The sequence below is a fragment of the Globicephala melas genome, chromosome 17, assembly GCF_963455315.2.
Source record: "Globicephala melas chromosome 17, mGloMel1.2, whole genome shotgun sequence".
NCBI classification, from domain to species: domain Eukaryota; kingdom Metazoa; phylum Chordata; class Mammalia; order Artiodactyla; family Delphinidae; genus Globicephala; species Globicephala melas.
The window spans coordinates 12,761,559-12,776,057 of record NC_083330.1 but is presented as its reverse complement, the minus strand read 5'-3'; the positions used below and the strand labels follow the sequence as shown (position 1 = coordinate 12,776,057).

At 37.8% G+C, this 14,499-nt stretch overlaps 1 protein-coding gene across 1 annotated transcript in view; it reads left to right on the top strand.

The window, feature by feature from the left end:
• The window catches only part of CPA6 (carboxypeptidase A6), a 260,841-nt gene that overhangs the window by 205,268 nt on the left and 41,074 nt on the right, over positions 1 to 14,499 (top strand). Inside the window, exons 7-8 of the mRNA XM_030859604.2 lie at positions 12,594 to 12,704; positions 13,192 to 13,282. Of these exons, the coding sequence (XP_030715464.1) occupies positions 12,594 to 12,704; positions 13,192 to 13,282 (202 nt within the window). The remainder of the gene's footprint in view (positions 1 to 12,593; positions 12,705 to 13,191; positions 13,283 to 14,499) is intronic.

The window sequence follows — 14,499 nt, the reverse complement described above, 5'->3', positions numbered from 1 at the left end:
CAGGCTTAATTTGGGCAACAGACATCCAAGAATAAATTCCAGTGATTTTGCCAACCATAACAGAATTGTTTTCAAATACTTTTCTTGACTGTATTACTTAATCCGATAAGAGACAGGAAAGGGGTAGAAGATTGCAACAGTTCACCACTGCAGTTCTGGCACAAGTTCGGGGGGTCATTTTTTTTCTTATAAGCTTGAATTTTTAAAAATTAATTAATTAATTTGTGGCTGCATTGGGTCTTTGTTGCCACGCACGGACTTTCTCTAGTTGCGGCAAGCGGGGGCTACTCTTCGTTGCGGTGCACGGGCTTTGCATTGCGGTGGCTTCTCTTTGTTGCAGAGCACGGGCTCTAGGTGCGCAGGCTTCAGTTGTTGTGGCACGTGGGCTCAGTAGTTGTGGCTCGTGGGCTCTAGAGCGCAGGCTCAGTAGTTGTGGCACACGGGCTTCACTGCTCCGCAGCACTTGGGATCTTCCTGGACCAGGGCTCGAACCCGTGTCCCCTGCATTGACCGGTGGATTCTTAACCACTGCACCACCAGGGAAGTCCAGGGGGGAGTCATATTGATAGTGGGGTAGGCAAGCAATTTTCAACAGCAGCCCATTTTTAACATCTTTTTATTTTTCATTGTTTTATTTTTTTAATTGTGGAAAGGCCACTTAATTCTTTGTTGCCAATGCTGATGGAATGGCATTTGCTTCGTTTCTCAGAATCATCACCAACTGAATGAGGTAATTTGGGCTTTGTTCACTTTTGAGAGTTTTAAAATGTCAATCTCCAGGATTGAGTATGTCAAGCCATGGCTGGTGCTAGCTGGCCCAGAATTATGTATAGCACTTAATTTTTCCCTCAAATAATTCTACATTGCTGGGACAAATTTGACCAGAGTCTTTATTCATAGAATATGTAGAAAGTAACTCTGGGAAATATTCATTTGATTTCCAAGTGAGGAAGACATTTCCAAGCATAAAAGCAAAGAAAGGAGGAAGGCATAGAAAGAAATGATTGATAGCCCTGACTTTATAAAATATATTAAAGGAGCATTTAAAGATACGGGAAACTGCCTGTGACATGCTGCTACGTCAATAAAATAAAAATTTAAAAAAACCAGCATGGACACACAGCAAACGAAAGCATAAACAAAATGAAAAAAGACAACCCACACAATGGGAGAAAATATTTGCAAACGAAGTGACCAACAAGGGTTGAATCTCCAAATTACATAAACAGCTCATGTAGCTCAGTGTCAAAAAAACAAACAACCCAATCAAAAAATGGGCAGAAGATCTAAATAGACATTTCTCCAAAGAAGACATACAGATGGCCAAAAAGCATGTGAAAAGATGCTCAACATCACTAATTAACAGAGAAGTACAAGTCAAAACTACAATGAGGTATCACCTCACGCCGGTCAGAATAGCCATCATCAAAAAATCTACAAACAATAAATGCTGGAGAGGGTGTGGAGAAAAGGGAATCCTCCTACATAGTTAGTGGGAAAGTAAATTGGTACAGCTACTATGGAGAACAGTATTGAGGTTCCTTAAAAAACTAAAAATAGAACTACCATATGATCCAGCAATCCAACTCCTGGGCGTATACCCAGAAAAAACCATAATTCAAAAAGATACATGTACCCAAGTGTTCACTGCAGCACTATTTACAATAGCCAGGACATGGAAGCAACCTAAATACCTATCAACAGAGGAATGGATAAAGAAGATGTGGTACATACATACAATGAACTATTACTCAGCCATAAAAAGGAACGAAATTGGATCATCTGTAGAGATGTGGATGGACCTAGAGGCTGTCATACAGAGTGAAGTAAGTCAGAAAAACAAATATCGTATATTAATGCAGTGGAATCTAGAAAAATGGTATAGATAAACTTATTTGCAAAGCAGAAATAGACACACAGACGTCGAGAACAAATGTATGGATACCAAAGGGGGCAGAGGGGTGGGATGGACTGGGAGATTGGGATTGACATATATGCACTACTATGTATAAAATAGATAACTAATAAGAACCTACTGTATAGCACAGGGAACTCTACTCAATACTGTTAATGACCTATATGGGAATAGAACCTAAAAAAAGAGTGGATATATGTATATGTATAACTGATTCACCTTGCTGTACAGCAGAAACACAACATTGTAAACTATACTCCAATAAAAATTAATACATAAAAATAAAAATGTTTTTAATTTTTTAAATTTATTACAACCTGAAAAAAAAAAACCTAGCATGGACATTATAATTTCCATGTTGTAAAATCTATATCTGAGATACATATACATGAGAAATATACTAAATGCTAAAAGAATTATGGGTGATTTTTTTCTTCTCTATGTTTTTTTGAATTTTCCGTATTTTCTATATTAAACAGAACCCAAAATGATGTTTTAAACAAATTTAACCCAGCCAAAACTGAATAGTTTCATTCTCAAACTAAACTCATTTATGCTTGAGTCATATATTCCTACAGGTATTTTAAAATCAATGGATGAATTCTATTTAACTCAGTGACAGACCAAAGACAAAGCAAGGGTTTGTGAGAAGATGATCCATGGGAAAACTGGGACAAGAATGCTCTGAAATGGAAAGTTCTTCCAGACTTTGAAGAAGCATAATATGCAGGTGGATCTAATTTGGTCCTGTTACAGAAAGGTAGCAGCACAAAAAAAGAAAGAAAAGAAAGAAGAAAAAGCAAAGGAAAACTTCCTTAATTCCCAGGTGAACCATGGTATTCCTCTGCTGCTATGTGATGTGAAACCTCACCCTTCCAGGCCCAGCCTGATTACACTGGAAAACCACCTCCGTTTACATGTTCCCAGGCATCTACACTCGGCACTAAGGATGGCTAATCCTGGTGCCCAAACCTGGCATGTGATTCAGGTGTACTATGTAGATAGTTCAAATAACCAAAAACAGGAAGAGGAGACTTTCAGGAAAGGGAGTGATTTTCTAAGAACCAGCTGATGATTCTGAGCAGAGTAAACAGTAATATCTGGGGACTATGGGGGATTGTGTGTATAGGACAGAGCTCTAAGGAAGACTTGGAGTAGTCATTGTGGGAGACGTCCTGCAACTGGGAAAGCTTTCCAGAATGGGAAGGCTCTTTCTCCCAGAATCCAAGAGCTTCCCCAAAACCACTCCTTTTACATCATCACCTTTCTTAGTCTCATTATGTCTTGCTGAAAATTAAAGGTAAAAACATAATATAAACCCTCAAATGTAGGTGTGAAACTCAGAGGTTTGGTTAAGGAATGTATTACTAAAAATAAAATAAACTTTTTAAAGAAGGGAACTTAAGTTGTATGTATAAAATGTGCCAAAAGCCAGGGAATAAATAATTGAGAGGGTAATTAAGGCCAGATCAAATATTTAGTGAGTTCACCTGAGTAAGCAAATAAGTCTTTGTTCTTAATGGCATAATAAAAAAATAGTTCATCATATAAAAACGATCTGCATTTTTTTTTAATTCTGACTTTGTTCACTACCATCCCAGTAACTGCAACATTTTGATTTGTTTTCTGCCAGCCCTTTAGTGCCTTTAACTCCTTATATTCTCCCATCCTTCTCACCCTCCCCAATCTTCTCTTTAATCCTCTGCACCCTCCGAGATCTTTCTCCCTTTTTATTCAATTTATAATGTCTTATATATAGCAGGGTCTATATTAATGTTTGTTCACTTTAATTGAATTGAAAGCCATTGCACTCCACTATTCAATATTTGAGAATGTCCTGGGCATTGTTTATACAGGCACTGTTTATACAGGCAGTCTTCACTTTTCCTGCACACAAGTGCAGGACTGTCTCAATAGAAGTGACCATGCAACCTGAAGCCATAACAATCTATCTTGATAATCAATGGGGAAAATTATGTTTGTTCCATGACCTTTACGTATTTTTGTCAAAAGATGAAAAACTCTCTTACTCTGTTATAAATGTGTAAGGGAATCACCAAGATAGTGAAATATTTATTACACGATAATTTAAAACATTAGAAATATTGATAAGTAAATGCCTTGTTTCTTTGTGACAAGCTTTATCACGGGTAGTTTGGACAGTGCTTACTTTTCATTATATAACTTACAACATGAAGTGGGCATCTTTTTTATGCCTTGGCAAATTGTCATACTCCTTTCATAGCTGGGATCAGCTTCCAGTATTTTTTTCCTTTGTGCTTTCAATGTCGAAAAATACCTGCAAGAGTTCCTTTAATGTGAAATGTTGACAGCTTCATTTCTTCTGGGACATCGTCCTCCTTTCCAGTACGACCGTTTTCCTCATTTATGTCAGTAAGTTTGTCTTCACTAAGTTCCTCTGGCTGCATAGCTAGAGTTGAATGATGGCTGTGTCCACATCCCTGGCATCAGCTATTTCTTCTATAACTACATTTACGTTTGAGTCACATTTCCCCTCTGCGTTATCTGCATTATTGCTGCACTTTAAGCTTTGTTGGCCTATTCTCTCTTACTATATCCATTTTTGTAAAATGCCACACGGGTTTATCACCAGAAGACAAGGGAGCAACACAGCTACACACTTTGCTGTCTGTCTGTGAACTGAGTAACACAGGTACAGTGACCAATCACACACCTACAGACTTCAAAAGAAGTGGCACAATTTCACAGAACTAGATGCACAGCTGTAATTTGCATAGTGATTTGTAGAGTTAAGACCTAGCACTAGTAGCAAATTTGGGCTGTACTTGGAGGACTGATACCATTTAACTAAACCATGGTTACTGAAATTCGTGTATATCAGAGCCATGCAAAGTGAGGGCTCCTGTATTTTCTTTCTGTAGGTAAAAGATTCTTACGTAGTAGATTTTAATAATGCCACAGAGTTGGTCCTGGCCTCTACTCCGCTGGCCCTGAGAAAATACAACCAACCATTGTTATTAAAGTTATCTCATAAAAGTTCTAGAAACATGAAGTGGTTTTACTTAAGAAAAAAAGTAGCGTGGACATGCAGCTAATGTTATATTCTTCTTGGTGATACAAAACATTTCAAATATTTATCTATATCTCTTAATAGAAAATAGAGATAATCGATAACATTTTTCAATTGTCACCTGCCTTCTGGGAGGTTCTAAGTATAAATTAACTAAGTATAAAAATAACTAGATTCGTGACCTGTTTTTCCTGAATTCTCTCTTTATATTAATACTTATTTCATTAATACAAATACATATTTTCCCAGTTGTTTATGCCAGACAAAGCTTCAGGATGGACTTTTTTTAGGGTATGACATTTGAGTTCTGCATTCTAAAAGTAAGTACAGTTCACTACTAAATAAAGTAGTTTGCCACTTAAAAAAAATAACTAGATTCACATTTGGTTTTCCAGTTCTCCACCCTTCATTCACAGAGCCTTTTGCTCATGCTGCTTCCAAACTATTATTTGGTTACCACATTGTATTTAATGAGCTTCTCACAGTGTGACATCAAATATCTTTATAGATTACGTTCCCTTTTTTAAACATTTCCGTGGAAGCCTCTCCTGCTCTAATTAATTCTCCTAGTATTGAATTGTAAATACCTCCTTTGTGTCAAGATGCACCCACTTTGGTGCTACAAATTTTTCTACCCTAAATAATTTTACTCCACTCCACTCTAGGTGAGAACATTCTTCAAGCTTGACTGGCGACTGTGCCTTTCCTTTGGCCCCAGCTATAACAACTAGTTCTCCCAGTATGTACACTTCACTGAATGTGTGGTTATTATTTTTAGGTCTTCTGCGGTGATTCTAGAAGAAGAATAACGGAAAATTTAGAAGGTACCTTTTTAAAAGCCAGCAACACTGATCTTCAAAAACAATGCCACGTTCCAGGTTGCCATGGGGCTCTAAGGAACAACACCCAACCAAATAAATCCAAAAACAATGAAAAGGAGGGAAACTCTTGGGCCTAACCTTGTCACACCACACAAAGACTTTCGTAGTTGCAAAAATTTTCTTCGAATTTAACCAAAGTTTATTTGGTGAATTCTAGTATATTATGTATATCTATTGATAGGGAAGTCAAAGTAGTCTTGCTAGGTGGTAAGTACCAAATAGATTCATGCTTTGTCTCTCTTCATCAACTTCAGAAATTCCATAACCTAATACCAAACATATTGTTTTCCTAGCAGAAGATTATACTCAAAACTTTATCTTTTAACTTAAAATCAAAATCCATTTCAGCCAAGTATTTTTCAATAGATTGATGAAGGTGAGTGTAGTACCTAAAGGCTGCCACACTGAGGCGTGTGGTGCATTGTTTTGCGACTGGCTTTCAGATCACAACTACTTAAATCTTCCTTGTAAGCAACAATAGTAGTCAAGAAATTGAACTTGGAAAGCCCAGATCGAACCTAATTAGTAGGCATCTCCTTTTCCGTGTGTATGGGTGGTGGGAGTTGATTGCTAAAAAGAGTCTACCTATTAGAAGGAAAGCATACCCCCATGTTCTTCACGGTTATCATGTGTTAGAGTAATGGGAAATAGAAAGTCACATGATCATCTTTTTTCTAGAAACATCACCTAAACCATAAAAGAGAAATCATCTATGTCCTATTACTTAAAGCACTGAAGCAAGGAGGTCTCTGAATCGTCCTCTTCAGCACTGGACAGTCATCACACTGTGATCATTCTCATTTTGTCTGACCAGATGGAGAACGGCTGCGATTCTTAGAGAGTTAAAAAAATCACAAATATAGCATATGCAATATGATGACACCCTGTTTATTTGTCAGACGAAGAACATGTTCTGCAAGTCTTGGAAATTAGATCCACTCCAGAATAGAACACTAGAAGACAGCTTCCTTAGTTAATGTAGTGTTTGGAAATGAAGAACCTTAAAATGAAGCCATGTGAGGACTTCCCTGGTGGCGCAGTGGTTAAGAATCCACCTGCCAATACAGGGGATACGGGTTCGAGCCCTGGTCCAGGAAGATCCCACATGCCGCAAAGCAACTAAGCCCGTGTGCCACAACTACTGAGCCTGTGCTCTAGAGCCCGGGAGCCACAACTACTGAGCCCACACGCCTGGAGCCCGTGCTCTGCAACAAGAGAGGCCACTGCAATAAGAAGCCTGCACACCACAATGAAGAGTAGCCCCCGCTCGCCACAACAAAGACCCAACACAGCCAAAAAATAATTGATTAACTAAATTAAAATGAAGCCATGTTAACGTCCTAAAAATATATAAAACATTCGACAGTTACAAGAAAAAGTGAAAAATCTAAAATAATTGAGTTTTTAAATACAGCTCAGTGATTAAGACAGGAAAAATTTTTAGTAAGACTATAGATGATAAGGACTTCCCTGGTGGTCCAGTGGTTAAGACTCCATGATCCCAATGCAGGAGGCCTGGGTTCGATCCCTGGTCAGGGAACTAGATCCCACATGCATGCCACAACTAAGAGCCCACATGCCGCAACGAAAAAACCCTCCATGCCACAATGAAGATCCCACACACAGCAGCTAAGAGCCGGCACAGCCAAATTAATTAATTGTTTTTAAAAAATTTTTTTTAAAACAGTGTAATTAATAAGCTTAATCTAATAAACACATACTAGAATCCATACCCAATAATTAGAGGATTAATCCTGTTTTCAAGCACAACTGGAACCTTTGCAAAAATTGACGATATACTAGGCTGTAAAGCAAGGTTCAAGGGATACCAAAGAACCTATATCACATAGACCATATGCTCTGGCTGTAATGCAGTTGTTAGATACTATTTATAAAAGTATGACTCAAAGAAAACTCACAATTTAAAATATAAAAATATTTATGAAGAGCTCATGGTTTAAAGAAATCAAAGAAATTTTTCAATATTTACAACTGAATGGAAGTAAAATTATATGTCAAAACATATAAAATGTAGCTAATGTACTACTGAAGGAGAATTTATAGTTTTAAATAAATATATTAGAAAAGAATAAGGTGTCCAAATGAATAAGCTAAGCTTTCAACTCAAGAAATTAGAAAAAGAGTCAATGAAAGAAAGAAACAATAAAGAGCGGAAAGCAATGAAACAGAAATCAAAGGTACATCTTCCCTACCATATCTTTATATTTAATTCATTTCTGCTCTAGGCCTAGATGGTTTACTCCCCAAATAATAATAGAGTAATATAACCCTGATACCAAAGCAAGACAAGGACAAAATAAGAAAGGAAATTATAGGCCTATCTCACTCAAAAATATAGATGTAAATATTAGCAACCTTAATCCAGCCAACATAATAAGAGTACATATCATAACCAAATTGGCTTATCCCAGGAATACAAGGATGATTTAATGATAGAAAATTACTTATGGAAATTGATCGTAACAGCAACTATATGATGATGTTAATGCATGAAGAAAGATTATTTGCTAAAATTCAATATCCATTAGTGACCAAAAATAAACAACCTAATATAGAACGGAACATCTGTAATGTACTCGACCTCGGTTTCAAAATTAATGTAAATGGAGAAGAGTCAAAAATAGCCAAGACAGTTTTGAAGTGGGACAGTTTGGGGAGACATCCTGCCAAACTCAACAGATTCTATGTAAACCATGGTGTGGTGTTGGTGAATGGATATAAACCAAAGTACATTAGAGCAATTCCACCCTTGAAAGAAAACTCGATACTTGACAGAGGTCGTATACTACTACCTCACTGGGTAAAAGACGACCCGTCCAGATGAGTACAGTAGTGCAACTGGGCTTCCACAATGGAAAAATAAATTAATAAATCCCAACTGAGGGGCTTTCCTGGTGGTGCAGTGGTTATGAATCCGCCTGCCAATGCAGGGGACATGGGTTTGAGCCCTGATCCGGGAAGATCCCGCATGCCGCGGAGCAACTAAGCCCGTGTGCCACAACTACTGAAGCCTGCGCGCCTAAAGCCTGTGCTCTGCAACAAGAGAAGCCACCGCAATGATAAGCCCTCACACCACAACGAAGAGTAGTCCCCCCTCCCAGCAACTAGAGAAAGCCCGCATACAGCAACGAAGACCCAATGCAGCCAAAAAATAAATAAAAACAAAAAAATCCCAACTGAATATCATGTAAAAAATATCATTTCTGGGAGGTTTAAGGCCTACATTTAAAATGAAATTTAAAAGGGCTTTTTGAAGAACATACAAGATAATAGATTTATGATATTAAGGCAGAGATGGGTTCTTAAATAAACTTATACATTTAATGTTGATAAAATTAAAGACATATATCAGTACAACAAGGACATGATGAAAATAGGAAGCAATAAGCTGCAAGAAAGGAAGATGTTCATAATGCGTATAACCGAAGGATTAATATTCAGAGTATAAGGATGAGAGCTTAATAGAAAAAAATGGGCAAAAATATGAGTGAGCAATTTATACAATGACCTGCCATTGTATTAAAGCTTTTCAATATAAATTATAATCAGGGAAATATGAAGTAAAACAACAAAATATAATTTCATACCCACTAATTTTTTTAATTGAAATCTTAACAAAACCAAGGGTTAGTAAGTTGTAGAACAATGGGAACTCTCATTCACTGCAAATGAAAGTATTTACTGATTTAGACAGAAAATGGCAACATTTATTAAAGTGGAAGGTATGTAAGTCCATGACCCAGCAAATTATTCCTAGATATATATCATAAAGAAACTGTCACACATGTCTAGGAGAAATGTGCAAGAATGTTCACCGCAATCTTGTAACAATGAAATATCAGAAGCAACCTAACTGTCCAGCAACAAAATAAGAGGTAGATATATTGTGCATTTACCTATAATGGAATGCCATATAACAGTTAAAATGAATAAATCATCAAATTAATAAGTGTCAAAAACATAATATTGCAGAGAAAAGCCAACTGAAGAGTGACACATCATGATCGCACTGGCATGAAATTTCAAAGCACACACATATATTGTTCATGAATCCATATGTATGAAGCAAAACAGAAAATCATGCACGGAAATGATGTCAAACTTAGGATACTGATTGGTGGAGGGGAGGAAAATGGGATCTGAGAGTGATAAAAAGGGAGCTTTAGTTTTATCTATAATGTCTTGATTTTCTTTTAAAAAGATTTGATAAATATGGCAAGATGTAGTTTGTGGGCACATGGATGACATATTCTTCTCTGTATTTTTTCTGCTTGCTTAAAGTATACTGTAATTTTTAAAAAGGAAGATCATAATACTCTCTCCAATACAAAAGTATGGCAGTCATTTGCACTGGAGGGAGAGAAGGCAGGATAAGATGAGAAAGTCCCCATGGAAGTCTCCAGCAAGTCTGGCGCTTACGTGCTAACATGTAACACCCTTTCTGTGCTTGGAAAAGCGGAGGCTTCCCCGTTAGGACTGAGACAAATAGACCATGGATCCCAATGCTAGGAGAGGAGAGAGAGAAATTACCATGACTTTTTCCTTCCCCTTTGTTCCTGCCTTGTTGGTCCCAATCTCTTTCCTTGCATCTCTTCTTCTCTAGAGTGGCATGGAAAGCCACAACCCTGTAACTTTAAGGGAGGATTATTAGCTAATCATACTGCTTTGTCTCTGCCATCCCCACCAGGAGACTTCCTCCAAGCTTTGGAGGACCTCTGTTTATTAGAGGAAAACAAAATTCCAGGGTATATACAATCACATACCAGAACTTTCCCCTAGTTTGAGGCATTGGACTGTTAATAGAAATTCAAGCATGTATGAAAGTTCTACTGAAGCTATTTGGCCAACAAATTATTGAGTCTTAAATAAAGGAGAATTGTACTGAGTGAAGTCAGTCAGAAAGAGAAAAACAAATACCGTATGCTAACACATATATATGGAATCTAAAAAAAAAGTGGTCATGAAGAACCTAGGGGCAGGACGGGGATAAAGACGCAGACCTACTAGAGAATGGACTTGAGGGCATGGGGTTGGAGGGGAAGGGTAAGCTGGGACAAAGTGAGAGAGTGGTATGGACATATATACACTACTAAATGTAAAACCGATAGCTGGTGGGAAGTAGCCGCATAGCACAGGGAGATCAGCTAGGTGCTTTGTGACCACCTAGAGGGGTGGGATAGGGAGGGTGGGAGGGAGATGCAAGAGGGAGGAGATATGGGGATATATGTATATGTATAGCTGATTCACTTTGTTATAAAGCAGAAACTAACACAACATTGTAAAGCAATTATACACCAATAAAGTTGTTAAAAAAAAGAATTGTATTAATGTTTATCAACTTGTTAATACCATAGGTATTTAAATTATATTTAATAAAATTGTATTTAACTCATATCTTATATTCTTGGATATATCTATATTTTCATTACTATTTCTAATATAGTGATAGTTTCTAATAATAAATTGTATTATTGGATTGCTCACTATGAACAGAATTCTCACTGTGTAAATACAGAATGCTGCTTATGATGGGTTCAGAAATTCTACTTAACTGGATGTAAAAGAAAATTAAAATTTTAAGTATTGAATTTTCCAAAACAAGATATATGTATAATTTAATAATTATTTTACTTTTAATTGTGTTTTAATATGGTTAAAATTCAAACAATCCAAATGGGTATAAAATGAAAGGTAATACTCTTTCCCATATATTGTCCACCAGTCCCCCTCCCCACGGCAGCCACTGTTACAAATATTCTATGTGTTTCTCTAAGGTCCTTTACAAATAGACAAACATGCGTCAAAAAGAACTTTTTAAAAAGTCCATTCCATAGGAATGGTATTTCAAAATGTTTGTATTCTTAACTCGACTTAGCACATTCAATGCTCTTCTTTTGAGGCCAAATAGTGCAGAATCTTCAGACTTGGGGTCAGACCCAATCACAAGAGTGAGATTTCAAAGGAGCCACGATAAAGGTGACACAATAAATAATTGTCCATTAAACTTTTTATAGGAAAGTCAGGAGAGAATAGAGTGTCCATGCAGTAAGTTCCAAGACTTGAGTCTGCTACCAATTAGACAGAAACAATTAAGTGACATAACTAGCTTGTGTTATGATGTATCATGTAAGGATATCAAAATATTTAGGTAGTTGTTTGGTCCACAATTGAATGGAATCTTAAAAAGAACCGATTATACAAAAGCATATCTAAATTGTTGCTTTCTTAATCATCCTAAAGTTTAGCGAGATCTGAAATACTGCCATAGGCTGCCCAATTAATGTGTTTTGCCACCTTTGCTAAAATGTTATCAGTAATAAATAGTCTGAGACAAAATTCTCAAGAAAGAACACGTGATGTCAAAGAGTACAGTTCATATTACCTTGTTACTTTTTTTTTTTTTTTTTGCGATACGCGGGCCTCTCACTGTTGTGGCCTCTCCCGTTGCGGAGCACAGGCTCCGGACACGCAGGCTCAGCGGCCATGGCTCACAGGCCCAGCCGCTCCGCGGCATATGGGATCTTCCCAGACCGGGGCACGAACCCGTGTCCCCTGCATCGGCAGGTGGACTCTCAACCACTGCGCCACCGGGGAAGCCCTAGCTTGTTACTTTTTAACCCAATGTATTTGGTATTTCCCATGGATAAAAAGCATTTCTCATGTTTATTTTCCAAATCTGCATTTGGGATCAGTTTGTAAGAAAAATGTCACCTTTGTCTTTTAGGCTCTTCTAACATATAAGAGTGACCCAACCATGAGAAAAATGTTGAATCATCTGTATTTCTATATCATGCCTGTGTTTAACGTTGATGGATACCATTTTAGCTGGACCAATGTAAGTCACTTTGCCTATCCAACTGAAAAAATCATGGAAAACAGTCCTGAAACAGGAAAGAACCTTGGTGGGCAGCTAGCCTAGTGCTTCCAGAGCTACAAAGGAGACTTCCACTCCCTTCCCCAGCATAGCAGCAACCTTTTGATTTCCTTTATATGTTTGGCTTTGTCTAAGATTTCATGTAAATAAAGACTTCTCCTTCCAAATAAATTGTGAAAACAATCACTAGTCCAGTCCAGCTCACTCAATTTTGCCTGTGAAGAAATAAGGGCAAGAGAAGGTAAGAGGAAAGTTTGTGGCAGAAATTGGACCATGAACCTGAGTCTCCGATGCTAATCCTGTCCTCGTCCCACTCCCTGGACTTTATTCCCAAGGGAACCCTCCCTCCCCCTCCGTGCTGTGATTCATTCACTGACTGAGCTACTAAAACGCATGGGAATAACCTCTTAAGTGTTTTTTCTGCACCTCTTTTTTTCATTACATCTAGGATCGATTTTGGAGAAAAACAAGGTCAAGGAACTCAAGGTTTCGCTGCCGTGGAGTGGATGCCAATCGAAACTGGAGGGTGAAATGGTGCGGTAAGTTGGGGATTAATAGGGATTCAGATCCAAAGGTATCCATATCTTTCACTCTCAAAAATGATGAGCCCACTGGGACTCCAACGTAAGACTGATGTCTTTGTGTATGTGAAAACCTCCTACGTTGTACATTGTAGCTATAATTTGCAAAAGAAAATGAAAGCATTTTTATAAAAGTATGAAAGAATCAAGGATTTAAATCTGTCAACCCAATCCTGAAAATTTAAACACAGATGTAAAAGCAGAAAACTAAGGAATATTTGTCATTCAGAAACTAAAACATTTATGTGGTATAAATCCAGTGGAATGTATTCATCCTTTCACTGAGGGTAACACTGATCCCACCTTCATCTGTCTAAGATGATCAGAGCTGCCAAATCCTTGTCTAGAACCTACCAACCTGCCAATCATACACTGATTGACCACTCACATGGCGAATGTATTTCCACTACATTCCGTGTTTCATAATAGTTACCTTTCAAGTAAGGAGAGGATGTCATTTTAAGGAAGGAAACTCTTGTGGCAAAATAAAGAAGCAGGTAGTAGCAAAAGAGAGAGAAACAGAAAATTAGCCATAGCTACATAGAAGATGGGTAGTATACCTCTCCCCATCTTGGGTTTTCGGCTGGGGCTCTTAAACAGAAAGACAGATTAACAAGAGAAAAATGGTTTATGAATGTGCACTGCACATGTCACATGGAAGAAACCTCATGAAAAGTAACTCAAAGTGGCAACTTAGAACACCAGCTTATATAGTGTCTTCAACAAAGAGCAATAAACTTGTAGAGAAATGATAGTACAAAGGAATACAGTTTTAGGTTTCCCAAGGCAGCCAACTGTGGGAAGGTAAATATATGAGAGCTAACTAATGCAGGAAGGTTTGTTTGCTGATTCCTGTGGTGCTGTCTCTGGGTTAAGAGTCTGTCTCCAGTAGGAGAATTTGTGTCCTGTCTTTAAGCAGAAAAGGCGAGGGTGGAGAGAGCTTTTCCTGCATTTCCTGCTGCTTAATTGCCTGGGGCTCGAAATAATTTTTATGTCAAAGAGGCATATGTGGGGGTGACATATTCTGGTTTCCTTCGCTAGTTATTGTACTTGGCAACAGCGGGGAGGGAAAGGAGAAGTGTTACCCACGTGCAGTTCTAAGGAGCTGCCCTTTCTCAGTGTCCTTCCTTAGCGCCCTCAAAGTATAACCGTTGTGTAACAGAAAGTCTTCTGTG